General features: G+C 38.2%; 1 protein-coding gene across 2 annotated transcripts; it reads right to left on the reverse strand.

Annotated features, from left to right (window-relative positions):
• Positions 1-3,857: 3,857 nt before the first annotated feature.
• Positions 3,858-24,887, reverse strand: LINC4 (branched-chain amino acid aminotransferase 5 / branched-chain amino acid transaminase 5 (BCAT5);little nuclei4). Of its 2 annotated transcripts, none has more exons than XM_077377842.1 (9): positions 24,295-24,887; positions 14,249-14,458; positions 11,614-11,867; positions 10,708-10,978; positions 10,503-10,586; positions 8,086-10,118; positions 7,619-7,943; positions 4,969-5,123; positions 3,858-4,284 (listed from the first exon to the last, which is right to left on the reverse strand). In XM_077377842.1, exons 1-8 carry the CDS (start codon positions 24,556-24,558, stop codon positions 4,986-4,988), a joined length of 3,579 nt encoding a protein of 1,192 aa, XP_077233957.1. In that variant the 5' UTR covers positions 24,559-24,887; the 3' UTR covers positions 3,858-4,284; positions 4,969-4,985. The 2 variants fall into 2 exon arrangements, with proteins under 2 accessions (XP_077233957.1, XP_077233956.1); XM_077377841.1 differs by having other exon boundaries at positions 3,858-4,214; positions 24,295-24,885.
• Between the last annotated feature and the right edge of the window lie 1,278 nt (positions 24,888-26,165).

The raw sequence follows: 26,165 nt of genomic DNA on the forward strand, positions 1-26,165 counted from the left end.
ACTCCGGAACCACTAGGGAACCACATTTTATACATCGGAACAACTAGGGAACCACATTTTATACCCCAGAACCAGTAGAGAACCACATTTTATACGCCGGAACAACTAGGGAACCACATTTTATACCTCGGAACCACTATGGAACCACATTCTATACTCCAGAACCACTAGGGAACCACATTTTATACCTCGAAACCACTATGTAACCACATTTTCTACCTCGGAACCACTAGAGAACTACATTCTATACCCCGGAACCACTAGGGAACCACATTTTATACCCTGGAACCACTAGGGGAACCACATTTTGAACCCCGGAACCACTACCGAACCACATTTTATACGCCAGAACCACTAGGGAACCACATTTTATACCCTGGAACCACTACCGAACCACATTTTATATTCCGGAACCACTAGGTAACCATATTTTATACCCCGGAACCATTAGGGAACCACATTTTATACCTTGAAACAACTAGGGAACCACATTTTATACCCCGGAACCACTAGGGAACCACATTTTATACCCCGGAACCACTATGGAACCACATTTTATACCTCCGAACCACTAGGGAACCACATTTTCTACCCTGGAACCACTAGGGAACCACATTTTATTCCTCGAAACCACATTTTATACCCCAGAACCATTACGGAACCACATTTATACCTCGAAACCACTAGGGAACCACATTTTATACCCTCGAACCACTACCGAACCACATTTTATGCTTCGGAACCACTAGGGAACCACATTTTCTACCCCAGAACCACTAGGGAACCACATTTTACACCTTGGAACAACTAGGGAAGCACATTTTCTACTCCGGAACCACTAGGGAACCACATTTTCTACTCCGTGACCACTAGGGAACCACATTTTCTACCCCGGAACCACTAGAGAACCACATTTTATACCCCGGAACAACTAGGGAACCACATTTTATACCTCGGAACCACTACGGAACTACATTCTATACTCCAAAACCACTAGGGAACCACATTTTATACCTCGAAACCACTAGGGAACCACATTTTATACCCCAGAACCACTAGGGAACCACATGTTCTACCTTGAAACCACTACCGAACCACATTTTATGCCTCAGAACCACTAGAGAACCACATTTTCTACCCCGGAACTACTAGGGAACCACATTTTATACCTCGGAACCACTAGGGAACCACATTTTATACCCCGGAACCACTACGGAACCACATTTTATACCCCGGAACCATCACGGAACCACATTTAATACCTCAGAACCACTAGGGAATCACATTTTCTACCTCAGAACCACTAGGGAACCCCATTCTATACTCCGGAACCACTAGGAAACCACATTTTATACCTCAGAAGCATTAGAGAACCACATTTTATACCCCAGAACCACTACGAAACCACATTTATACCTCAGAACCACTAGGGAACCACATTTTCTACTCCGGAACCACTAGGGAACCACATTTTATAACCCGCAACCACTACGGAACCACATTTTTTACCCCGGAACCACTAGGAAACCACATTTTCTACTCCGGAACCACTAGGGAATCACATTTCATACCCCGGAACCACTAGGGAACCACATTTTCTACCCCGGAACCACTAGCGAACCACTATGGAACCACATTTTCTACCCCGGAACCACTACGGAACCACATTTTATACCTCAGAACCACTAGGGAAGCACATTTTATACCCCGGAACCACTAGCAAACCACATTTTATACCTCAGAACTACTAGGGAACCACATTTTCTACTCCGGAATCACTAGGGAACAACATTTTATACCTCGGAACCATTAGGAAACCACATTTTATACCCCAGAATCACTAGGGAACCATATTTTATACACAACAACCACTAGTGAACCACATTTTATACCTCAGAACAATTAGGGAACCGCATTTTATACCCCGGAACCACTAGGGAACCACATTTTATACCAAGGAACCACTACGGAACCACATTTTATACCAAGGAACCACTACGGAACCACATTATCTACCTCAGAACCACATTTTATACCCCGGAAACACTACGTTCTAACATGTAACCAAACATGATTGTATACATAGAGAGAGATAGAGAGAGGTCAAGATAAACATGGTAACCAAACAAAGAGTCTCATAAATAGGGTGAAAAAACCAAAGCACAAAAAATATGAAAACATGAAGAGAAGATGTTAAACATAACCGAAGCTATGTTTATCACCCAAATAAACAATGGAGATTTTTTTCCAAACTACAATGGCAATGGAGCTATATCACGTTGGCAATGAGCTTTTTTCCAAAAGTACAATGGTAATGGAGCTTTATCACGTTGCAAATTGGGTTTTTTTTCCAACACTACAATGGTAATGGAGCTTGGAAACCTGGCAATGGAGTTCTTTTCCAAAACTAAAATGGCAATGGCAAGCTTCAAAAACCTTCCATGAAGCCTTGAGGAAGAAGAATGTGATAGGTAAATGGCAACCTTCAAAACCCTCTCATGGAGTTTTCCACGTTAGAAAAGCCTTGAGGAAGAAGAAGGTGGTAGGTGAGAAAGTAATAAGTGTATAGGGATATGTGTAAAGGGTGGAGGGAAAAAAGAGGTAGGAGAGGTATATTTGTCCTAAAAGCCATTTTCTCTCACCTGACAACACCTTTTTTATAATTTTCAAATCACTACCCTTTATTCACAATTTAGACAAAACTTTGCATTTTTTTAATAATTTTTCCAAATATCATCATCAATAGACATAAATGAATAAAAATATGAACGGTAATTTAGTATAGGACGTTCCATAGGATTTTGTGGTTACCTGGGTCACAATAAAATAATTTAGGACCTTACGATATGGACCCAATAGATTCAGTCAGATCTAGCGGTTGAGCCCAAATTCTGTTCATTAACTTCGGATCTTTTAGATCAGTCAAACCGTATGGGTCTACACCACTAATGGATCCTGACTAGACTTTTGCTATTTTATAAAATATATTTGTCATTTTATAAATTTTAACAGAAAGTTGCTAAAAATCCGGAAACAAAAAACTCTACTCAAAACAATGTCACAAATTTGTTATGCTCCCATTTTATGTGGAAAGAGACAGGGCCTAAGGCATGCATGGTAAACAAGAAAAGAAGAGGTGGTTTCACCTCTGCTGCGACTAAGTGTCAACACCTAAGAATCAGCCTTTAACTTTAATGCTAATGGCTGGGATTAATCCCTCTAATATGTTATATGTCTCCTCACGTTGAAGTATAAAGCTAATTTATAGGCCACTCGACACCAAAGTGATATAAACGCTGACAAAAAATTCATGAAATATCACTCCTGAGCGCTGCTTCCGACTAGAGTAATCTTATCTGCAAGATTGATCCACCTCTCAGATGAACGGTTTAGAACAGTCGAATGTGGGACCCACTATGCCGAATTCCTTCCTTGTTCAGACTCTTGCACAAATTTCACACAAAATGCAAGTGGGTTGCACATCAGACTAATGTTATCAGAGGACAAACACAAGCATCATTCAAGAGGCAAGACAATAACTACTTCCTCAAGCAGTAGGACTAGAACAGACACCACTAAAATAAAAGGGATCAGAACAGAGTCAACAGACTCCATTTCAGTAGTTTCCTCATAGTTGATTCTCTTGTAATATTTCACCTGGTCCTTCCCTGCTGAGACTCTTTATGCTTATAGTTCTATTCCCCACTGAATTCATCAGAAACTTACCCTGCAAAGGTGTTCAGTTCAATCTTCCACACCCTGCAATTCAAGACAGTATGACAGAGATGGAGCCACATTCATGGTGAATTCTAATAGTGCAGTATTTAAACAATCAACAGTATCAGTGAGGATTCAGAGACTCTGCAACCTTCCACACCTATATGATATTACTACACCCAAAAAATCATGAGTTTCACCACAATTATCCAATTCCACGACAAGTAACACACATCTTTCTTTGAATTTCACACAACTAGTGAAACTGTATTTCTTACCTATGATTCAAAGAAAAAAAACATTTCTTATAAGGGAAAAACATGATAAAAATAGATAACACATTTACAGAACAGAAAGAACTGTCATTTACATGTTTGGGGGTAAAGTGACTTTGCAAACCAAAACCCCTATCACAACAACTATATCCTTCAACTAATCCACCAATGCTAGAAGCTAGATTGTACCATTCACTGAGCTTATCTGCATTGACCAATATTCTGCACGAGACACCCAATAAACACATCAAATTAGAAGACCAGGTTTCTCACTGCTTACCCCTCGAACAAGCTGTAAAGTACACAAGGGGAGAGGGCAGTAAAAGTATATGGTTTAATTCATTAATGGTCTATGCAATTAAAGCAGAAGTTCTCCATTAAGGAGGACAGAACTTGTGGATAAAATCACCACCCAGACAAAAGCCTCAAAAGACAAAAGACTGGATCTTCTAGAATGCGGTGTGATTAATTTATAGTGTGCCATAAAAGCTGTTGTTTTAGTAAACGAGGAATAATACGGTATCCACGCATTTTTTTTCCAAAGGATCAACACTGGCATCCAAACTCCAAACAACAAGTGTGGTCCAGCTGTTTGGAGATCCAAATTCGAAACTATTCATCTGTTGGGCCCTATAATGAGCAGGTTTAAAGCAAAAATCCCCTAGATTGGACAAGCCTAACCCTCCGACTTGAAGAAGATTTTGTCCAGTTTTTTTTTTAACTTCCTGAGACTTCCAGATTAACTATAATATGGGATTGCCCAGTGGAGAAGAATTTTGAGGCATGGCCTTTCTACAATAGGGACCAACAAATGAATAATTTAGATAATTGAAAAGTGGCCCCACCTGTATTTTTACCTGCCTTTATTTATTTTATTTTTTGGAAAATAGGGCCCGATACCATATTGTTCCTCTTTATAAAATAGGATGAAGAACTTGGATTTACAGGACCTCAGGGAAAAGGGGCTAGCACCAACCTATATTGTTCAGTTAATCATGTAATGAGAAAATTCCACAACTTCTCTTTTACTGAAGCCTGCTCTTCATCTTCCTCGCCAAAGTTTTCATTGTCATCATCATTTCCATTAAGCTTGCGACAGCTCCTAGCTACAAGTTCACTTTGAGCATGAGGCTGACAAGAAGGAAACATACATGAGATTCCAAAATATTGTGAGAAAAAATAATCTAAATACCAATTCTGTTAAGATGACATGATTCGCGGATACAAATATTTGAAAATCAGGAGCCATGTGTTGCCATGGTAATAAGATTGACACACGATATATAAATAAAAAACACCAAAATAAATAAATAAATTAATAACAAACACCATGTCAGCGTACTACAGAAAATAAATAAAAACACCATGTCAGCAGGACTACAGAAAATCAGGAGACCGAGCAGCAAGTAGATGCACAAATCAAGCAGTTCAATGGAGTTCAATGGTGAGATCAGATACACTAATTCGAGCCAGAATTTTTCTGGCCATTGACACACACTAAATAATGTTAGAGGTACAAGTAAATTTGTTGCACAAAGGTGAATGGATTAATCTTGGGTCAAGTGACATAAATAAGCTTAAGTAACACTGTACAGATGCTGCGGGGTGGGGATATGGATGTCAACAGTTGTCAAGTCCATTCCGATGAGCATTCTGTTTTTCATCTGGAAAGGAAAGTTTTTAAGTATTCCATTTTTTTGGAAAAAGACGTGACAAAAAATTTAAAATATCAATCTAGACTCAACATAATTTAAGTATCATTTTTTTAATGGCAATGCAAGTATCATCTGTAAAATCTGAAGGATCGGGAGATACATGAATAAATGAGGCGGGAGACACGGGAAAGAGAGATCTATTTCAATCATGGTTTAAAATTTCCACGGTTCCACCGAGACGTGTCGATTTCAGCTGACATGTGTAGACTTCTGTGGGGATCAAAGTCCACAAGGCCACACCAAAGATTAAAGTTTGATTACTTTCATGCAGCCACATAATAAAAGAACCCCATATATCCAGGAAATATTAATGCCCATTTAGGGATTTGCTAGGCAATTTCGCAAAAAACCATTTTGTGGCTCACTTTTGCAGGAGAAAACAGCCACCTCGAATAGATTAAATGAATAAGACAAAGGGCGATGATAATTCGCACCCCCTTTAGGGTGATTCACACCCCTTTAAAGGAGCGGCAGACTTTAACGGTTTTTAATGTGGATTCACTTTAAAGGTGTGTGAATGATCCTACAAGGGGAGTGAATTTATCATTGCCCTAAGACAAAATCTACTAAAAAATGAGGCTATGTGGCTTAAGATACATTTTTTAATGGTTCTATTAATAAGATAAGTTGAAAAGTAAAAAATTGGTATGGCCATCAGCTTTCAAACATGTAAGATCTATGATTATAATGAACCTTACTGTTCAAGACATGCGCAACAGTGCATGTCATCGGGTGTTTCCTCTTGTTAAACCATTCTTGATGGTTGTCTTGCCTGTATGATGGTTTCCAAGTGTATATTCGTGATTCTAGCATTTACTGAAGTTTCATCCTAAATTGTCATCATTTGCGTGGACTTCCATAAACTTTTATGATTTTTACAAGATTTCCATGAACTTTAACAAACTTCCACGAAGTACTTCAAATTCCATGGGGACTGAAATCCCGGCAGAAATTGATTTTTGAATCCTTGCTTCTTATCCAAGATATTATATCTATGCTAGAACCCTATCAAAAGACCATCTTTTATGATATCCTGCAGCAGAAGAAATGGCCCAAAACTGTCAGTCTAGGGTAGTCTCAGAAAAGCAGTTTCAATTAGTTTTAGTAGGAGATGATACACAGAATTCCTAAAGCCATGCTTAGTAGAAGGGTCAGTGAAGAAAGAAGAATGCAACGGGATTGGCACTTAGTAAATGTAATATATGAACTTATGAAGTAATGGATTTAAGTAGAGTGCCTACCCTCAAACGCATTCCTATGGGAGCCACTACCAATTATATTGCAGATTCACTTGCTACTTTGTTAGGGAGGGTGTTGATAGAGCTGAGTGAGATGTGGGACAAAAAATACCACCGCTGATGCTTTTTATTTTATAGGTATTTTGTGCTATTTTGGTTCATTTGTGCATTGGAACCATCTCAACCCCAATCTTTTTCTTCTTTCTTATTAATGATAATTTTATCTCCTTGCTATTGATATAAAAAAAGAACAATCTTAGAAAAGATCATCCTACATGCATCTCTCTTGAGCCGAACGCCTTTTCCTTCCTGTAGTGGAAACAGGTAGACGTCAAGAAACTTTATCAGCTATGTTCTAAAATGGTAAAAATTTTCGGTTCTTGTTTGGGTAATAAAGTTTTCACGTTTGAATCCTTTCATGCCAAAAATTAGCTTTGCCCTTACATTTATCTATTCAAAACTGGCATCAACTATAACAGGAATGTCAAAATAAAACTACCAAAGTAACTTGAAAACATAGAACAGTTGCTACTACATAAAAGCACAATGGAAACACTTGTCTTCTGAAGGACGAGAACTTATCAGAAATATCAACTAGCATGAAACATATACAAAATATAAGATAAAATGAGTTTAGAAGAAACTCAAAAACAGGACTATCAGAGAAGGATACCCTGGCAAGCTCCTTTGCTGGTTCTTCATCAGCTTCAAAACATACTTTTTCCACTAACTTTTCTCGTGACTTTGTTGCACCTTGACAACTTGAACCAGGACATGACACACCATTCTCCGCAAGTGGAAAATCTGCACACCCATTTGATTGCACATCTTGAAGATTATCTGCCACGGTATCAGTCTCTTTATTTTTAACAGTAGCTTCTGGGACTTCATGATTTTCATCTAGAAAGCCATCGGCCTTTTCTCTATATCCTGGAGTCCGGTTGAATGATACCAAATTGTTTTCATCCAGTGGAGATATAATTTCTGTTGAAACTACACTGATAACAGTGAAAAATATATTAATACAAGCATAAAAGGTGAATAAAAAGAAAGATTTCACCTATCAAGCAACTATCAGCATTGAGAATATGTGACACCACATAACAGAATAACTGGAATATAAAAAGGGAAAAAGTGTACCATTTAGAAGTAATCTCTTCAATCAGGGTACCAGTAACATTTTTGTGTTGCCTCCTTTTCTTATGGTTCTGACTTAGAGCATCAACACGATCATGAGAGGAATAATTTATGTGCCTTTTACTTCCAGCCGGCAAAGCATTTGTCGCACTGTCATTGGATCTTGATTTTTCTCCACTCATATTAAGAACATTGTCCGCTTTATAGTGGATGACTTTCTTTTTGTTTTTGTTGCTCTCAAGATCTAGACTATGTGCACTTTCAGCATTCTCACTTGCCAAGGGCACCTCAAGTATCTCTTTTGACTGTTCAGTAGCAGAAAACACAGACCGTCTCCTACTGGAAGCTCTCTCACTCCTATCCTTTCCTTTGGACCTCGCCCGCTCAGATATACCAGACATATCCATATTAAATTGCGACAATATGACTTTTTTATCATTTTTAGAATACTGGTTCTCTGGCAAATTCAGGTTTGGAAATTCAAATCCAGACACAATTTCCCTTTCTTCATGTGTACTTGAGATCTTCCTAGCAGCATTATTTTCACAATTTACTTCTGCACCATTTTCAGGAGAATGCTTGAAGAACAATTCAGTACATTTTTTTATCCATGATAAAGGGGTCGCAGTAGAAGGTGAAACACTCTCTGATGCTTTCATAGAGAGGCAACCCGGGCCTAAGTACCCAACAACAGTCTCTTTTGATATGCTCAAATCCTGCCTCATACCTTGTACTATTGGTTGGGCATTAAAATAATTTTGGGAAGGAACCTTACATCTATTAGAACTCACATCCAGCGGTTTCATCTCAGACAGGGACATGGATTCTGAAGGAATTTTCAAATCTTCCAATTCCTTAAGATGTTGGATCTTAATATGAATTTCTTCCCTATCAGTATGCAGTAATTCCCTCTGTTTCTGTAGTTTCTGCGTTTGGATTTGAAGTTCTTCGACGGAACTCTTTATTTCAGACCATTCTTTCTCTCTTCGCTCCCTATCTAGGGTTATCTGTACTCTTTCATGACCAAGCCTTTTCATTTCCGATGCAACGTGTTCCAGTTCTTTGACAATCATTTCCTTTTGAGAATTGATATACTGGAGTTCCTTGGCCTTTTCTCGCTCAAATTCCTCCTCCCTTTCTTTAAAGTTGTTTTCTATTTCCTCACGCCTCTTATTAATAGAGTTTTCCAGCTCACTCTTCTGAAACTCAATATCTCGGATAAAATCTGCTCGCTCTTGCTCAATCTTGCTAAGCCATTCTGAACGTTCATGCTCCATCTTACTTATAAAAGCTTCCCGTTCACAGGAGAGGGTGTCATAATCATGCTTGAACTTATCTCGGAGTGCATCCTTCTCCGATCTTAGACTATCCTGTTCTTCTTTAAGAAACTTGCACAATGCATTTCTCTCTTTAGTGATTTTCTCCACTTCTTTTCTTAGTTCCTCTCTTTTCTCATCAATAATCTGCCACTCACTTTCAAACTTTTCCTTTTCTGTTTTCAAATCATCCGCTTCACTCATAACTTCTAGCTTTTGGGTTCTGAAACTATCAATTTCTTCTTTAAGTTTCGTTTGAAGAGATAGCAACTCACGTCTCTCCCTTTTGGTAATCTCCAGCTTTTTCTGCGCTTGAATGACTTGTTTCTTTTCATTTTCCAATGAATCCTTGCATTTCTGAATGTCCACTTTCAAATTGGCAATCTCTTCTCTTTCTTTTTGCAAACGCATGTTCTCTATTTCCGCAGCTTTTTCTCCAGCATTTACAATTTGCTCTTTCTCCTCAAGTGATCTCAACTTTTGTGCCACACTGTTCTCTTTGCCTACCAAAGAACTTGCCTGTAACTCAAAATAATGTGTTTTTTGCTTGAGCTGTTCCTCAATGTGAGTAAGATTGTCCTCCCTGACCTTACACGTCTGTCTTTTTGCCTCAATCTCATCCTCCACTAACTTTCGTTCGCGCTCCAGTTCAGCTTCAAATTCAATTTTTCTCGTTTCAAGCGCAGCTTCATGTCCAGCTTTAAGTTTTTGAATTTCTTCCTGCCATTTGTTCATCAGAAATTATAGAATAAGTCTTTGGAATTTGTGGAACAGTATGTGGATTAATTTTGAAGCTGTGTATAAAACGCTCCTTAAATAATTTATGTTCAGCTTTAAGTTTTTGAATTTCTTCCTGCCATTTGTTCATCAGAAATTATAGAATAAGTCTTTGGAGTTTGTGGAACAGTATGTGGATTAATTTTGAAGCTGTGTATAAACCTTCCTAAAATAATTCATAGTAGACATAATCTAACATGGAGGACAAAGCTACAAAAAATTGAAAGATAAAAAAACACATTAATTGAACCCTGAAGGTGAATTTAAAATTCATCAAACTGGACTTTGAATGAAAATGGGCTGCTAATTGTGACAAAAAATACTCACATGCTCCTTGCTCGCAAGCTTTTCTTGTAAAATAAGGAAGTCCTTCTCTTTCTTGGCCTGTAGCGATTCCATTTTAATGATGGCCTGTTAACATCAACACGTGAAACTATGCAACACCATCTTGGACATAAGCAAACCAAAAATAAGAACCGATTAACAAGATGCATTCATAATAAAGAAATGACAAATAGATAGACAAGCAGACCTCTTCCCTAGTTGCAAGCTCATCCATTTTCAAATCCATGTTGGACTTTTCCTCTTTCAGAACTCTGAATTCCTTCTCAATCGTTGCTTTCGCCGTCTCAAACTCTCTTTCAAGCTGACTTAATTCCTGAGATCTCCTAAAGATACCTTCCTCCCTTTGATTTAGAAGTGCCTGCCCTTCGAATAATTTTTCTTGTCCTTGCTGCAGAGTTTTCTGGCGCTCACATAGGAACTGCCTCTCAATCCCAATCTCCTTTTCTTTCGCATCATACCTACCACATTTGAAGAGAATTAAATCAACAAATGAAAGGTACAGATTCACAAGCTCAACAACATCGTAGGTAAGTTCTAGAAATTAATTGTTTTCAAGTCATTCTCACAACTCCTCTACTTCGTGGATATAACAAACGCCCAAGTCTGGTAACTGGATTTCATAGAGCGGTTGATAACAGGAAATGCGGCAAAAATATTTAGCACAACAAAATCAACCATATCCCATAAATACAAAAAAAGCTCGGTCAATTTGGATGATGAACTACAATCAAAGCCAAGCATCCTGAAACATATAACCAGATAATGACCTATTTTCTTTTTCTGATAAATGAATACCTTTATTGAAAAAAATAAAAATAAAAGGGACGAGAATGCCCACACAAAGGGCAAGATACACCTTTTGCAGGGGTATCCACCACCTCTAGATAGTATCCTTGTATTGAAAAAAAAAAAAAAAAAAACCAGCAGTAAACAGAGAAAGAAACAAGGACTCCAAATTGGAGCATCCAAAGTTCAAAATGCCTAATGACTCCCAACACGGAAAAGGTCCAATGACATCTTAAAATGATTAGACCCAATCCCAAGCAACAATAAGAATAAGAGTAATACAAAGAGGACAGGAGCCAAAACGTACTCAGACTTCAGAGAAATAAGCCTTCTCCTAAGTTCATCTTCACGTGCTTCAACTTCCTGTAACATTCTTTCAGTGGCAAACCGAGACCGGCTAGCCTCTGCTTGTAATGATTCCGCTGCATGCAGCTTTGTCTTGGCCTCAATAAATTTTGCTTGAGCATTCTCCTCCGCTATGCGTGCTTCGGCTAGCTTGCTCTCAGAAGCAAGTTTGGTTTCAGCAGATTCAGCTCGCATCGCATGTAAGGTCTTCTCAATCTACAAGGAAGCAAGTTATATATTCATGATTGGGAAACATTAGTAGTGATGCTACAAACTTCTATTCACTTGAAATAATTATATAACCAAATTATTTCTGCAGAAAATCGTGCCTAATAGCATCATATAGTAACAAAGAGATGGCTAACTCATTAGTTTCTAATAGTGCAGAACAATGGATGTACTAAATGACATATGAGCCAAAGTACAGTCAGAGGTTTCCATTGTAAAATATGTTTGGAATCCGAGATGGATGTCAATAGTTCTCGACAGTCTTGCATGCCACAAAGTATGTTAAAATATGGAGCCAAAATAACTTTTTGAAACAGAAAGAAGACTTTGTGGTAGAAGGCAAAAGGAAGTCGAAATAGAGGTGCCAATATGACTCAAAGAACCAAATCATCAAAGCAGTCATATCAATGGCATCTCTAGCATTGTAAAATTGCAGAGAGAGAGAGAGAGAGAGAGAGAGAGAGAGAGAGAGAGAGGAGAGAGAGAGAGAAGGCAAAATCCTTATCATCCATCACACACTAGAGGGAGAACCCAATCGTCAAAGCAATCATATGAATGGCATCTCTAGCTGAAGCATCTGCTATATCATTTAAAGCTTCTAGGGGGGTCCTTCAAGTGGTGGCATGGTTTTAACTTTTTACCGAAATCGACACGAAACGACTGACATGTTCCTGTTGCTGGCAGGCCCTGGGTCAAGTAATGACCCATGCAAAAAAAAAAGTATAGCATTCATCATCTGCTTAGGTGTGCTTATCATATGCAACAATGGATCAGAAACAACCCCCACGATAAGAGCAACAATACAAATTACAAAATCTACACCGCTTTGAACAACTAGGGTCAGATAGAGTTGCATCATATGCAAAATGCAATAGTTAATAATTAAAAATTACCAAATAAAAGTTGTGTATTATCAACTGAACTAAGGGTATTTGGTATGAAGTGATAGTAGCTACGCTAAACCCCAAAAGCATGCTCTTGTTGTAGAGCTATCTCAAGCCAGAAATCTCACTGACAGACAAAAGAGAAATAGAGAAATAAATGGATGAGAAATGGAGGCAAACCATAGAAAAGAAACAAGAATTAAATCAAGAAGCACACCCATAGAGATTTGCAATGGAAAGCTCCAAACGCGACTCCCAAATAGTGAAGAGGACCGAAGGATACCGACACAAACACCATTATGGATGTGATTAAGCACCATTTGATGTGATTAAGCCATCATGAATGGCTTTCTTGTTTATGTGATGATTTCTATGTATGTATTTGTGTTTATTCTAGCATTTCCTGAAGGTTTTACAAGATTTCCACTGAAATTTCCAAACGAAACCAAAATTTTCGTGACGACCAAAACCGAAATCGAAACATAAAACCTTGGTGAGGACCAAGATTTCGTGACTTTAAGTTATAAAGGTGGGGGCCATCACTATACTTTTTTCTTTTTTTTTTGAAATGAGGTGGGGACCATCGTTATAATGGTGGGGACCATCATTATACTTCATAAATTAAATTACTTAAATCATAAAGGTGTGAGGCTCATCACTTGAGTGAATTTCAAAATAGTGACCTTTATTTTTATTTGGAGGGATAAGATTAGTTTTACGGTTTTGGAATGTGTGTGTGTGTGTGTGTGTGTGTGTGGTGGGTTGGGTTGGGAGGCTGATTGCAATTACAGAATAGAATTGAAAACAAAAAAAAATCACGGGTTTTCTCCCCCAAAACAGGTCGAGCAGCAGGAATCACCTGTTTTGGTATTTTTTTGCCCCATTTTGCTTATTTTCTGTGCATATTCTCCTGGTTTTTCTTATTATTAATAGATCAGTCTAGATCTGTGCTTCTTAGTACGTCACAATTTTACTTATAAACAATGTTTTCACTAACTAGCACACAAGAAAGTAAAAGTGGTTATTCCCATTAGGCACTGCAACTCTGCAGGTGAGCATTTTGCACAACCGCATCATAAATCATGGGAATTAAACAACCACAATAAATATGACAATGTATTTACTGTTCCAAATACACTTCCAAGTGCAAGGCCTCTACATGAAATATCCATTTATGCAAGAAAGACAAATGAGGAGGTTTTATATGGTGCCCGAGCGTGGAATCCAACGCAGGGGGCAACACTGTTAATAGTTAATCGGACAGCAGGCCACTTTTTAAGAGTCTGCTGTTGGATCAAATATCAACAGGGGTACTTCCCACGTACGCCCCCTGCATTGGACTTTAAGCTCGGGCACCATATAATTTCTCGACAAATGAGACGTAACAAAAAAACATGTAGCACCAGAAGCGACAAAAAAAATGCATTTCAAAAATGAAAAGGTGAATGAAGAAAAAAAAAGTCGACCGTGTTTGGATAGCCTTACATTTGCTAGACATTCTTTCTCAATTGCTAAAGCCCTTTTAAGGCTTTCTTCCTGTTTCTTCGCTTCAGCTAAAGCAGATATGTGTGCAGCTTGATCGCGTCGATGCGCTGCTTCAGCTGAATCAACAGAGAGTTTAACCTGCTCATGCTTTGATGTCCACTCCTTCCTTTCTAATATAAGAAGCCCCATATGGTGCTGATAGTTATAGATCTGCAATAAAGCAAGAAAAGTTCAAGTTAATCTCGAATATTTAAATATATAGTTCTGGATGTGATTTTCATAATTTTATAGAAAATATATAAATACGGAACATATGACAAATACAAAGGGAGTATTACTAATTATATCAAAATACTAGCATAAAGTTGTCCAGATATTAAGGTTGACGGATGTAAACAAAGAAACCAGAAAAACAAGTATGGTGTGTTGGGGAATGAACAGTGTAACACCACTTTAGACAGAAATCAAACCAGAATGAACTGCGACAATATATCTCCAGTTTCTCAATTTTTGTTTATTTTTTAATTGGTTTCTAATATCAACAGCATATTCAAGGACTAAACAAAACTGACGCTAACTAGCACTCTCTCTCAGAAGTATCATGACCATAAATAAAAACACAGCACAGTGGCAAAGATGCATATGATGCTCTTCTAATCCTACAAGCAAGAAACAAAATCAATTTCAAAGACCCTATCAACAAAGTTTCACCTGCCAAAAGGCAACAACTCTAAATAACAAGCAATTTACAACGTATAAACTACAAGAATATGGGTAGGTCATCTCCAACCTTTACATCTCAATTTTTAGTTTTACTTTAGAAATTATTTCAGTTAAGTTATTAGCGGGCATACTGAAAAAGTAGAAAACTTGATTTGAGGATAAAGAGTACATCAGTTGTGAGATTCATATATAGACTTTTTTTTTTTTTGAAAAAGGAGATTCATATATAGACTTTAAAATGTCTTAAGGTCTTTCCACCTTGGAAAGCCTTTCATTAAGCAACCAAACAAAGGAATGTGGGGAAAACTTGGAAAATGTTTTCCATTCCAGCACTTTCCTGCCAACCAAACAGGCCCTTAAGACCTACTTTTACATAGACTACTACAAAACATCATAATACAACTAGCCTTGTCCGTTTGAAATTCATACATAGCTCAAATGAGTGCCTCGACATTGTTTGTTTTGTTTGTCATAGTCATACTGAATTATAATGCATTTTTTCAATCCATTACTCTTTCTAAATCCAGAGACAACTTCTCCCCTAAGTAAAGGCAAGCACCATGGTTGTTTTTCCCCAATTTCTATCAGACAAATGTGACATTGTTGACATTTTACAGCTTTTCTTTTTCTCTCGAATCCTCTTATGAGTTATGAAAAGTTTCATATGGAATTTGGGCATACATTTGTACACTCCACCACATATATTAACAGAAAAATGTGTTCTCTCCATGGAATTCACTCTCTGATACAAATCAACCAGTGATGCAACATCACGGTTGTTATGTTATTTTGTTTTTTAGTGGGTCCAACTTGGAACTTTAAGTGGGAGATGTTTTCTCTCATTTCTTATATATGTTTTGTCAAGGTGAGAAAGAGAGGGTTTAAAAAAGAGGGGAAAACATGAGAGGCTAGAGAGGGGAAAATCTAGGGCAAGAAAAGAGGGGTTTTCTCTTCGGCTCTAGGAAGGCATTTGTGGTGAAGCAAAAGCAAGGGTTCTTCTTTTTGTTACTCTAAGTGTGTTCCTCTTCTTTCTTTCTTCTTCTCCATTAGCTTTTCTTCTTTGCAACCCAAGCATAGTGTTTGAGGATTTCCAAAGGGGTTTTCTTCATACTCGGTGTAGAGATTTAAGGGTTATTTTGTTGGAGCATGGAAGGTTGGAGAGAAGGGTTTTCAATGGCTTTTACCGGTGTTGAGGTAACAATGTACTATTTGGCTTTAAATAGTGGATTTGTATTGCCTTGTCCGTGGATGTAGCCAATTGAGGTGAACCACGTATATTCTTGTCTTCTTGTGGTTGCTTGTGATTTGTTTCTTTTGCTCCCTTAGTGGTTGTGTCTATTTAGCATATATATTTTCTCCATCATATTTGTATATTTGTGTAAGATCTTGGTTTTTTTTTTCTGTATTCACTGGTAGAAGATTAACCGGTGTTATTTGTGGCGGGTTTTGCCTACTACAATTGGTATCAGAGCATCAGAGTTTCGCACGCCAAATGTGTGTGAAATTGCTTGAGAAAGACAAAGTTTGAAAAAATGACTAGCCACACATTTAAGGTGGAGCCTTTCGATGGGAAGACAAATTTTGTGTTGTGGAAGATGAATGTAAAAGATCTACTGATTCAAAATGGGTGTCATAAAGCTTTGTTGGGAAAAGAGAAGAAATTGAATGCCGTGACAGATGATGATTGGGAGGACATGGACCTTAAAGCTATGCCTACAATCCGGTTGAGCTTGTCTAATGAAGTTTAATTTAACATTACACTTGAGAAGACGGCGGCGGGCTTGTGGTCAAAGTTGGAAAGTATGTACCACCAAACTAATTCTCTCAGAAACCGGATATTCTTGAAGAGGAAGTTGATCTCTTTGAGAATGAAGGATGGCTCAAATGTTTCCAACAATCTAAATGAGTTTAACAACATTCTTTGTCAATTGGAAAGCATTGAAGAGAAGATGAAAGCAGAAAACAAAGCGGTAATTTTACTTTGCATTCTACTGAAATCTTATGATCATTTAGTTACGACTTTAAGTTGTAGTAAGAGAGATTATCTTGACTATGATTCAGTGTGTAGTACTCTACTAGCCGAAGAACACTGGAAAAAGGTTTCTTTGGAGAGTTCTATACAGGTTGGATCGGAAGCTCATATGACATCTTCAAAGTTTTTTTCAAGAAGAATATCAAGACCCCGATCTAAGTCGAAGGGGTTTGATGGCAAGAATAGTTGTTGGAATTGTTGTGAAAGTGGACACTTTAAAAGGAATTGTCCAAGAAGAAGAAATTTCATTTCAAAAATGTCTTTGATTTCGGAAATGAGAACGGAAAAGAGAAGATGGGTAGAGATTCAAAGGAGGCAAAGCAAGTAGAGGTAACCACATCCGGTGTTATGGAGGATGTGGTATTGATGGTGGGTTGTAACTCAAAATTTCACCAAAATTGGGTTCTTGACGGGGTGCTACTCATCATGTGTGATCTTGGTTTTGCACATATGAAGCATGTGAAAGAGGCTTGGTGAAGATGAGGAATAACTCGACTAGTAGAGGACTTGGTGTTAGCTTGGTTCGACTGAGGATGTTTGATAGGATGATCTGCACACTTAAGAATGTTTGTCAAAATGTTTGATTTCTTTGCCTACTTTGGAGTTGGAAGGTTGTAAGTACTCGAGTGGAGATGGAGTCTTTAAAGTTTCTAAAGGGGCTATTGTGGTCATGAAGGGGGTCCAATTTGGACTTTTGTACAAGTTATTGGGAGGTGTCGTGGTTGATAATGTTGCAAATATGGCGGTTGATAAAGGTAATGTTCCTCTTAGGTTGTGGCATTGGAGGCTTGCCCACATAAGTGAGAAAGGCATGCAAGTATAGATGAAGAAGAAGCTTATCCCAATGTTGAACTTTTCGAAAAAGGACTTTGTGAGCATTGTGCCTATGGGAAACAACACATACGGGTTTTCATGACATCATGTTGTACAAGCAAAGGTATTTTTAAGTACATACATTCCAATGTATGTGGTCCCTTGGAGGCATCTTATGGTGGTTCCCAGTATTTTGTTACTTTCATTGATGGTTTCTCAAGGAAAGTATGGGTGACAAAGCTCAAGTCCAAGGGTGATATTTTTATGGCTTTCAAGAACTTCAAAGCCGAGGTGGAGAAGACAACGGGTAAACGCATTAAGGTATTAAGGATTGATAATAGAACGGAATATACCTCCAACGAGTTTGTTAACTTTTGCAAGATAAAGGAATTGTTCGGCATTACACAACGGTATATACTCAACAACATGGCATAGCAGAACGCATGAACAAAACGTTGATGTAGAGGGCTCAGGCTATGTTTAGCAATGCTAGCTTAGAGCAAGGATTATGGGTCAAAGCCATATCAATGGCATGCTATCTTGTGAATAGGTTGGACGACTTCCATGCTATCAAATGATTAATATTGAAGAGGAAGTAGTACAACCTATTTAAAGAAGGTCTTCAAGAGATACTCGATTCCCAGAACGGCTCAAAGATTATGTTGACATCGGCACACTTAGAGCATTGATAGCCTTTTGATAGGCCTTGGACGAAGAACAAACTGATTTCTAGATGCCATTAATAGAAATGATGCTCAAAGTAGGAAAAAGGCTATGGAAGAAGAAATGCAAGCTCTTCGAAAGAGCAAGACATGGGATTTGGTGGAGTTGTCAAAAGGTAGAAAGACAATTGGTTGCATGTGGGTGTGCAAGCTCAACAAAGGGATAAATGGCAATATGGAAAGGTATAGGCAAGGCTTATAACCCAAGGCTTTGCACAAAAAGAAGGCATTGATTTCTTTGAAATATTTGCTCGATTGTAAAGTTTGTCACTATTCGATTAGTGCTTGGGCTTGTTGCAATGTATGACTTAGAGTTTTGAGAAAATGGATGTGAAGACGACGTTCTTACATGGTAATCTTTAAGAAGAAGTGTAAATACGGCAACCAACAGAAGGTATTGTTGAAAAAGGCTAGGTGGAGCTTGTGTGCAAGTTAAAAAGTCTTTATAATTATATGGACTAAAACTAGCTTCGCGACCATTGTCTTGAAGCTTGTTTTAGTCCATATAAGGATAAAGACTTTTTAACTTGATTCTTTCATTTTGGGTCTTCGTTATCAAAGAAGTGAGTAAAATAATTTTATGTATATAAAATTCTTTGATGGGGGTGCATTCCTTATCTTAGTTTTATATGTGGATGATATGCTTTTAGTGTCCAAGGATAAAACTAAGATTGAAGAGCTCAAGGGATTTTTGAGCAAGAAGCTTGAAATGAAGGATATTAGCCCAACCAAGCAAATCCTTGGAATTGAGATCCAAAGCGATAGGAGGCCTGGAACCTTATCACTTACGCAAAGGGATTGGTTGAAAAAGTGCTTGACAAGTTTAGCATGAGCAAGGCAAAGGCGGTGAAAAGTTTAAACTCCATTGGCACCACATTTCAAGCTATCTTCCAATGATAGTCCAAAGATAAAAGAGAAAAAGGAGCTCATGGTCAAGTTTCCTTATGCAAGTATTGTTAGGAGCTTGATGTTTTTAATGGTGTGCACTAGACTGGATATTGCTCATTCGGTTGTTGTGTTAAAGTAGGTTCATGTGTAATCCCTGAAAGATGCATTGTGAAGCGGTAAAGTGGGTGCTTCAGTACTTGAGAGGCAAAAGTGACTATTCCATTAGTTTTAGCAAAGGGTCGGCACTAATTCAAGGTTTTATGGATGCAAGTTATGCCGATGACCATGATAGAGGGAGACCTACTACAAGTTATGTTTTCCGATTTGCTAATGGACCGATAAGTTGGATGTCTAAACTTCAAAAAACAGTAGCATTATCAACTACCGAGGCCGAGTACATGGTGACAACGGAAGCTTGCAAGGAAGCGGTTTGGCTTTAAGTTTTGATGGATGAGATTGGCATTGAGTCAAAACCCACGAATTTGTTTTGTGATAATATGAGTGCCATTTATTTAGCTAAGAATCTGATTAATCAAAAAAGGACCAAACACATCGGTCCAACATCAATACATTCGGGAAGTCATTGAAGAAGAAATGATCTGATTGTTGAAAGTGGGAACTAAGGAGAATGTGATTCGTTTGTTGAAAGTGGGAACTAAGGAGAATGTGGCAGATATGCTCACTAAGATGAATCAAGGAGAGAAGTTGGATTAGAGTTTATCTTCTCTTGGCTTCAAAAAGGAAGGCTTGACAAGCCGGTGATTATGCATCAAGGTTGAGATTGTTGACCCGGTGATGCAAAATCAAGGTTCTTATGTTGTTATTTTTTTAGTGGGTCCAACTTGGAACTTTAAGTGGGAGATGTTTTCTCTCATTTCTTATATACGTTTTTTGAAGGTGAGAAAGAGATGGTTTAAAAAAGATGGGAAAACATGAGAGGCTAGAGCGGAGAAAATCGAGGGCAAGCAAAGAGGGGTTTTCTCTTGGGCTCTAGGAAAGCTTTAGTGGTGAAGCAAAAGCAAGGTTCTTCTTTTGGTTACTCAAAGTGTGTTTCTGTTCTTTCATTCTTCCTCTCCATTAGCTTTTCTTCCTTGAAATCCAAGCAAGTGTTGGAGGGTTTTCCGAAGGGGTTTTGCCCCATACTCGATGTAAAGATTTGCAGGTTATTTTGTAGTTGCATAGAAGGTTAGAGAGATATCCAGAGTTGCACCAATTATCGAGGAATTAAGCTAATGAGTCACACCATGAAGCTCTGGGAGAGGGTAATTGAGCATAGACTACAAAAAAGACTAAGGTGTCCGAAAATCAGGTTGGCTTCATACCTGGACGATCGACTATGGAAGCTATCTTCTTGATTAGGCGGTTAATGCAGAGATTTAGAGAAAATAAAAAGGACCTTCATAAGGTTTTCATTGACTTGAAGAAGCGTATGATAGGGTTCCCGGGAGTGTTATTTGGTAGGTCCTTGAAAGGAAAAAAGTGCCTACTAAATATGTTGATATGATTAAAGATATGTACGATGGAGCAGTAACTAGTGTCAGAACTACAGATGGCACGTCTAATGAGTTTCCAATTACAATAGGATTGCACCAAGGATCAGCTCTAAGCCCTTATCATTTTACTCTAGTTATGGATGAACTTACGGAGGATATCCAGGATGAGGTGTCGTGGTGTATGTTATTTGTAGATGACATCAGTGTTTTAAAACTCGGCGACTCGGCTCGGAACTCGGCCGAGTCGACGCGGATTTGCAATGGCCGCATTTTGGTGTCCCAGACACGGCGAGTCCTGGCCGAGTCTTGGCCATTTCGAATACCCACCATTTGCCGCTGAAAAACCCTGTATATCCTAAATTGCGAAGAAGAAGAAGATGGAGGAAATGATATATTCGGCCTTCTTTTTTACTTGGGACAGCCCCTCTAGTGTTAAATAATAGTAAAAAATTATAACAAAAAGTGGTGTCCAAGTAAAACATGAGGGCAAGCAAATACATCACTTACGCAAAAGCAATGCACTATTTCATTTTTTTTTTTGGCAGTGTAATGCCAGCCCCTCTTTTGCTTCTGTCTTATTCTCTCTTTCCCATCACTAAAAGTGCCTCGTTTTTTCTACCAGTACAATCATTTGACTCATCTTGTCTTTTAGTAATTTAAATAGGTATCAAATTTTATTGCAACTCCCAATTTTTCAAAAGAAAAGAAAAGGCATGTTGGATTTGTGCAATTATTTAAGGGCAGTCATAAATTCACCCCCATTTATTACCGTATTCACCCCCTATTTTTAAAAATGGATTGTCCAGCTCACACCTAGAATGATCAAAACCGTCCACCTGATGGGCCACAATCTATTAGGTTGTGCCCCAAAAATCATTTACATAGGATGATCCTAGCCGTCTGATCTATAGAGGCTTGATTATATGGAGTTTCTCTATAGATCGGAGGGCTAGGATCATCCCATGGAAAAGATTTTTGGGGCACAACCTAATTAGATTGTGGCCCATCAAATGGACAGTTTGGATCATCCTATGGTGTGGGCTGGACAGTCCATTTTGAAAAATAGGGGGTGAATACTGTAATAGAAGGGGTTGAATTTATGACCGCCCTTATTAAATCATGGTGTTGCTGATATCACTCCCCTAAATCTAAAGCCCCGTTTGGATTGCATGAATTTTATGTAAAAGTTTGGAAAGAAAAAATATTTCTAAATTTTCTTACATCTTTAACACTTGAAAAAAAAAAAGGTAACTTAAAGTATTAAGGTTGTGGCTCATCAAATGGACGGTTTGGATCTTTGGATCATCCCATGGAAAAGATTTTTGGGGCACAACCTAATTAGATTGTGGCCCATCAAATGGACAGTTTGGATCATCCTATGGTGTGGGCTGGACAGTCCATTTTGAAAAATAGGGGGTGAATACTGTAATAGAAGGGGTTGAATTTATGACCGCCCTTATTAAATCATGGTGTTGCTGATATCACTCCCCTAAATCTAAAGCCCCGTTTGGATTGCATGAATTTTATGTAAAAGTTTGGAAAGAAAAAATATTTCTAAATTTTCTTACATCTTTAACACTTGAAAAAAAAAAGGTAACTTAAAGTATTAAGGTTGTGGCTCATCAAATGGACGGTTTGGATCTTTGGATCATCCTATGGTGTGTGTCCAGATTTTTTTCAAAAAGTGCAGTACTACCCACACTAGGATAATCCAAACCGTCCATTTGATAGGTCACATATAGTACAGAATTTTTTCAAAAATATTGTACTGCCCATACCATAGGATGATCTAAACCGTCCATTTGATGGTCACATCTTGTATTTTTTTATATTTATTTTTTATAAAAACAAATTACATCTCAGGCTCTCAACCGCGTTCTTGGCCGCGTCCGTGCCGGGTTGACTAGGTTTTTCTTTGGCCGCATTCCGCATCAGATTCGCGTTTTTAAACACTGGATGACATAGTATTAATTGACGAAACCAAAGCAGGAGTTAATGCTAAGCTAGAGTTATGGAGAACTACTTTGGAATCCAAAGGTTTTAGACTGAGCAGGACTAAGAGAAAGTATATAGAGTGCAACTTTAGTAATGTAAGAAGACCGGGCGAGGATGTAGTAAATATGACTGGACAGGAGGTACCTAAGAGGGATATATTTCGCTATCTTGGTTCAATCCTACATAAGGAAGGAGAGATTGAAGAGCATGTTAACCACAGAATAAAAGCAGGTTGGTTGAAGTGGAAGCAGGCTTGAGGAGTTCTGTGCGATCGTAAAATACCTACCAAGTTGAAAGAAAAGTTTTATAAGACAGTTCTGAGGCCAGCCATGTTGTATGGCTCAGAATGTTGGGCCACCAAGAAGCAGCATGTGCATAAGATGAGTGTAGTGGAGATGCGAATGTTTAGATGGATGCGCGGCCACACAAGGTTAGATCGAATTAAAAATGAAGACATTCGTAAAAAGGTGGGGGCGGCACCAATTGAGGAGAAGATGAGAGAGCACCGCTTAAGATGGTTTGGGCACATCCAACGTAGGCCTTTGGATGCTCCAGTGAGAATAAGTGAGTCGTGCCAAGTTGATGGAGTAGAAAGAGGTAGGGGCAGACCGAAAACAACTTGGGTAGGAACAGAGAGGAAAGGCTTGAGGGCTAGGAATATGACAGAGAACATGACCTTGGATAGGATAGAAGGAAGAAAATGATCCATGTAGACGAACCCAACTAATATAAGGATTAGACTTAGTCAATTTGATCAGGGTAGATCCTTTCACCTTCTTCATGAAAATTTTCTAAAGGATTCATTAGCTGGCCCCAACTAGTTTGGGACAAAGGCTTAGTTGAGTTGAGTTGAGTATAGAAGGTTAGAGAGAAGGGTTTTTTTGTGGCTTTTACAGGTGTTTAGGTAAAATTGTACTATTTGATTTTAAGTAGTTAAATTGTGTTGCCTGTCGGGGTTGCCTGCTATTTATTTCTTTTGCTCCCTTTGTGGTTGTGGTTATTTGGCATATAAGTTTTCTCCATCTTATTTGTGCAAGATTTTGGATTTTTTCATATAATCACGGGTGAAAGATTAACAGGTGTTATTGACGGTGGTTTTCAGCCGCTACAATGCACATAATTTAATAATCTTACTTGAATATCCATTTCTTTGTTCCAAACCTAATCAAAACTTAAAATCCGTACGATTTAATACATGAATGGAATGCCTATTAACACCCAAAAAAAATGGACAAAAACCATCACAAACCCCATAATTCAGAAGCAGAACGAACAGAGAAATAAACAACAAAACCAAGCCACGAAACAAAAGCACAAAAATCAAAGAGACATAAAAAATCATTCAGAGAAGCAAAAAAAAAACCCTCAAAAGAAACAGACCTCAGATTCTAGCTTCGCGATGTACGCAATTAGAGCGGCCTTGTCCCTCCTCTTGATCGAATCTTCATCAAATCCAACCTCTCTGAGCCGATTCCATATCGTTTCATCACTGAGAGGGCTTCCCTCATTGATCAAAACCCTAGAAAGAGAGGATCTGATGGGTTTATTCGAATCCGGTGCTTCTAAAACCCTAGAAAAAGGAGATCCGATGGGATTATTTGAAGCCGGTGTGATCACCAACTCTTTTTGCTGAGGGCTCACCATATCTCAACGAATCATGGAGAACAAAAGAGGATTGAAAGAAAAAAACCTTAACCCTAGATCGTACGGAAGAGAGAAGAGAGGATTTTTTCCCCCCCCTCTTTTGCTGTCTTCTTGATTTTCTTTCTAGTTCGTGCTTCGAGTAGTGAATGGGAAGGACTCTTTAGTGCCGCTTTTCATTTCTTTTCTTCTACTTTTCTTGGGTAGTAATTCCGCACTCCCTTATTTTTATAATTGCACTCTTCGCTCTCTTTCAAATTTCTAGACGGTGTGTTACAGTTTTAGTGTGTTTTCTACTTTTCTATAACTTTGAGGATGTATGTTCAATCCCAGCTAACCTACCAAAAAATGGGTTTTAACAGCTTTTGATTATCAGATTAGAAAGAAAAGGAGTGGAATTAGTAAAATAAGGTAATGCGGATATCATATGCCTAAAAGAATGGAAACGTCTTCCAAATGGCTTTCCTAAAACTGGTTGTGTGGGTTTTATAAAGGAAGTGAAGTTACTATTCTCGGCTTTGCTTACTATCAAAGCTAAAAAAGAAAACCCATAAAAAAAAGAAGCTAAAAACAGGTTTAATATGATTATGGCTGGTTCAAGTTATCTTTTATCCGTGTATTAAAAAAAGAAGGAAATTTCAAAAATATTTTTCTTTCCCTAACTTTTCTACAAAATTCCTGCAATCCGGTCAGGGCCTTGGATTTAGATGTGATCTAATAACATCCCTGGTGCCTTGTTTTTAAGAGCAATTGCCAACCCTAGTATTATTCTAGGGGTGCAACTTGGGTTGGGTCCAGTTGAGCTTTTGGCTAAAAAATGAATTGAAGCAACCCCAACCCGATTTTAAGGTAAAATCTCAACCCCCAAAACTCGACCCGAGTTGCACATCTAGTTTTATCTCACCACTGAATAAACCTTATTCTAAATTTCTAATGACAACCATCGAAGATCCAAAATAGATATAATTATTCTATAGATTTGTTGAAATAGACTTAGTTTAACCGTGCAATAGATCTTGAATATGGGGAGGATTAGAGCTTAAAATCTAGAATATGGGGAGGATTAGAGCTTATCTCGATGGGTCAAGATGGTTGATTGATCTAGGCTAGATCTTATATTGCCTCACTGGGCGACTGACGTGGAAGAACTCCTTATGGTCAGTTACATGGTAGCAAAGACCTGCCCCCGTGTGGAAAAATAATTGTTAGTATTTCACCCATAATAGAACCCTAATAATTTAATTAGCTACTAATTCTGATGTAGTTAAACTTAAGACTACACTAAAATTTAATTAGTCTTAACAGGATAATATGCATTGATTACCCTTATACCCCTGTTGATCACTTGGTCAATTTGTAAATTTTAGGGAAAAAAACACTTAGACCCCTGTGGTTTCTGACACATTCAACTTAACCCCTAATGTTTAAAAAGTTATAAGTAGACCCCTGTGGTTTCAATTTGTGTATGGTAGACCCCCTCAGTTGACGGTTCGTCCATAGATTGAAGGGTTAGGATGATCCGATGGAGCTGATTTTTTAGGCACGCCCTATCTATGTCAGGGCCCACCAAATGAGCGCTTTGGATCATCCAAACAATGTGGGCCCACTGT

The sequence above is a fragment of the Tasmannia lanceolata genome, unplaced genomic scaffold, assembly GCF_043159265.1.
Source record: "Tasmannia lanceolata isolate RefF3 unplaced genomic scaffold, GAP_Taslan_0.1 ptg000004l, whole genome shotgun sequence".
In the NCBI taxonomy this organism is placed as follows: Eukaryota; Viridiplantae; Streptophyta; class Magnoliopsida; order Canellales; family Winteraceae; genus Tasmannia; species Tasmannia lanceolata.

Coding starts and splice junctions, on each gene's coding strand:
- LINC4 (XM_077377842.1), bottom strand. CDS start 24,558: ATGGTGAGCCCTCAGCAAAAAGAGTTGGTGATCACACCGGCTTCAAAT. Junction 10,979..11,613: donor CTTATTTCTCTGAAGTCTGA/GTACGTTTTGGC, acceptor CAAATGTGGTAG/GTATGATGCGAAAGAAAAGG. Junction 10,119..10,502: donor AGCTTGCGAGCAAGGAGCAT/GTGAGTATTTTT, acceptor AACAAATGGCAG/GAAGAAATTCAAAAACTTAA.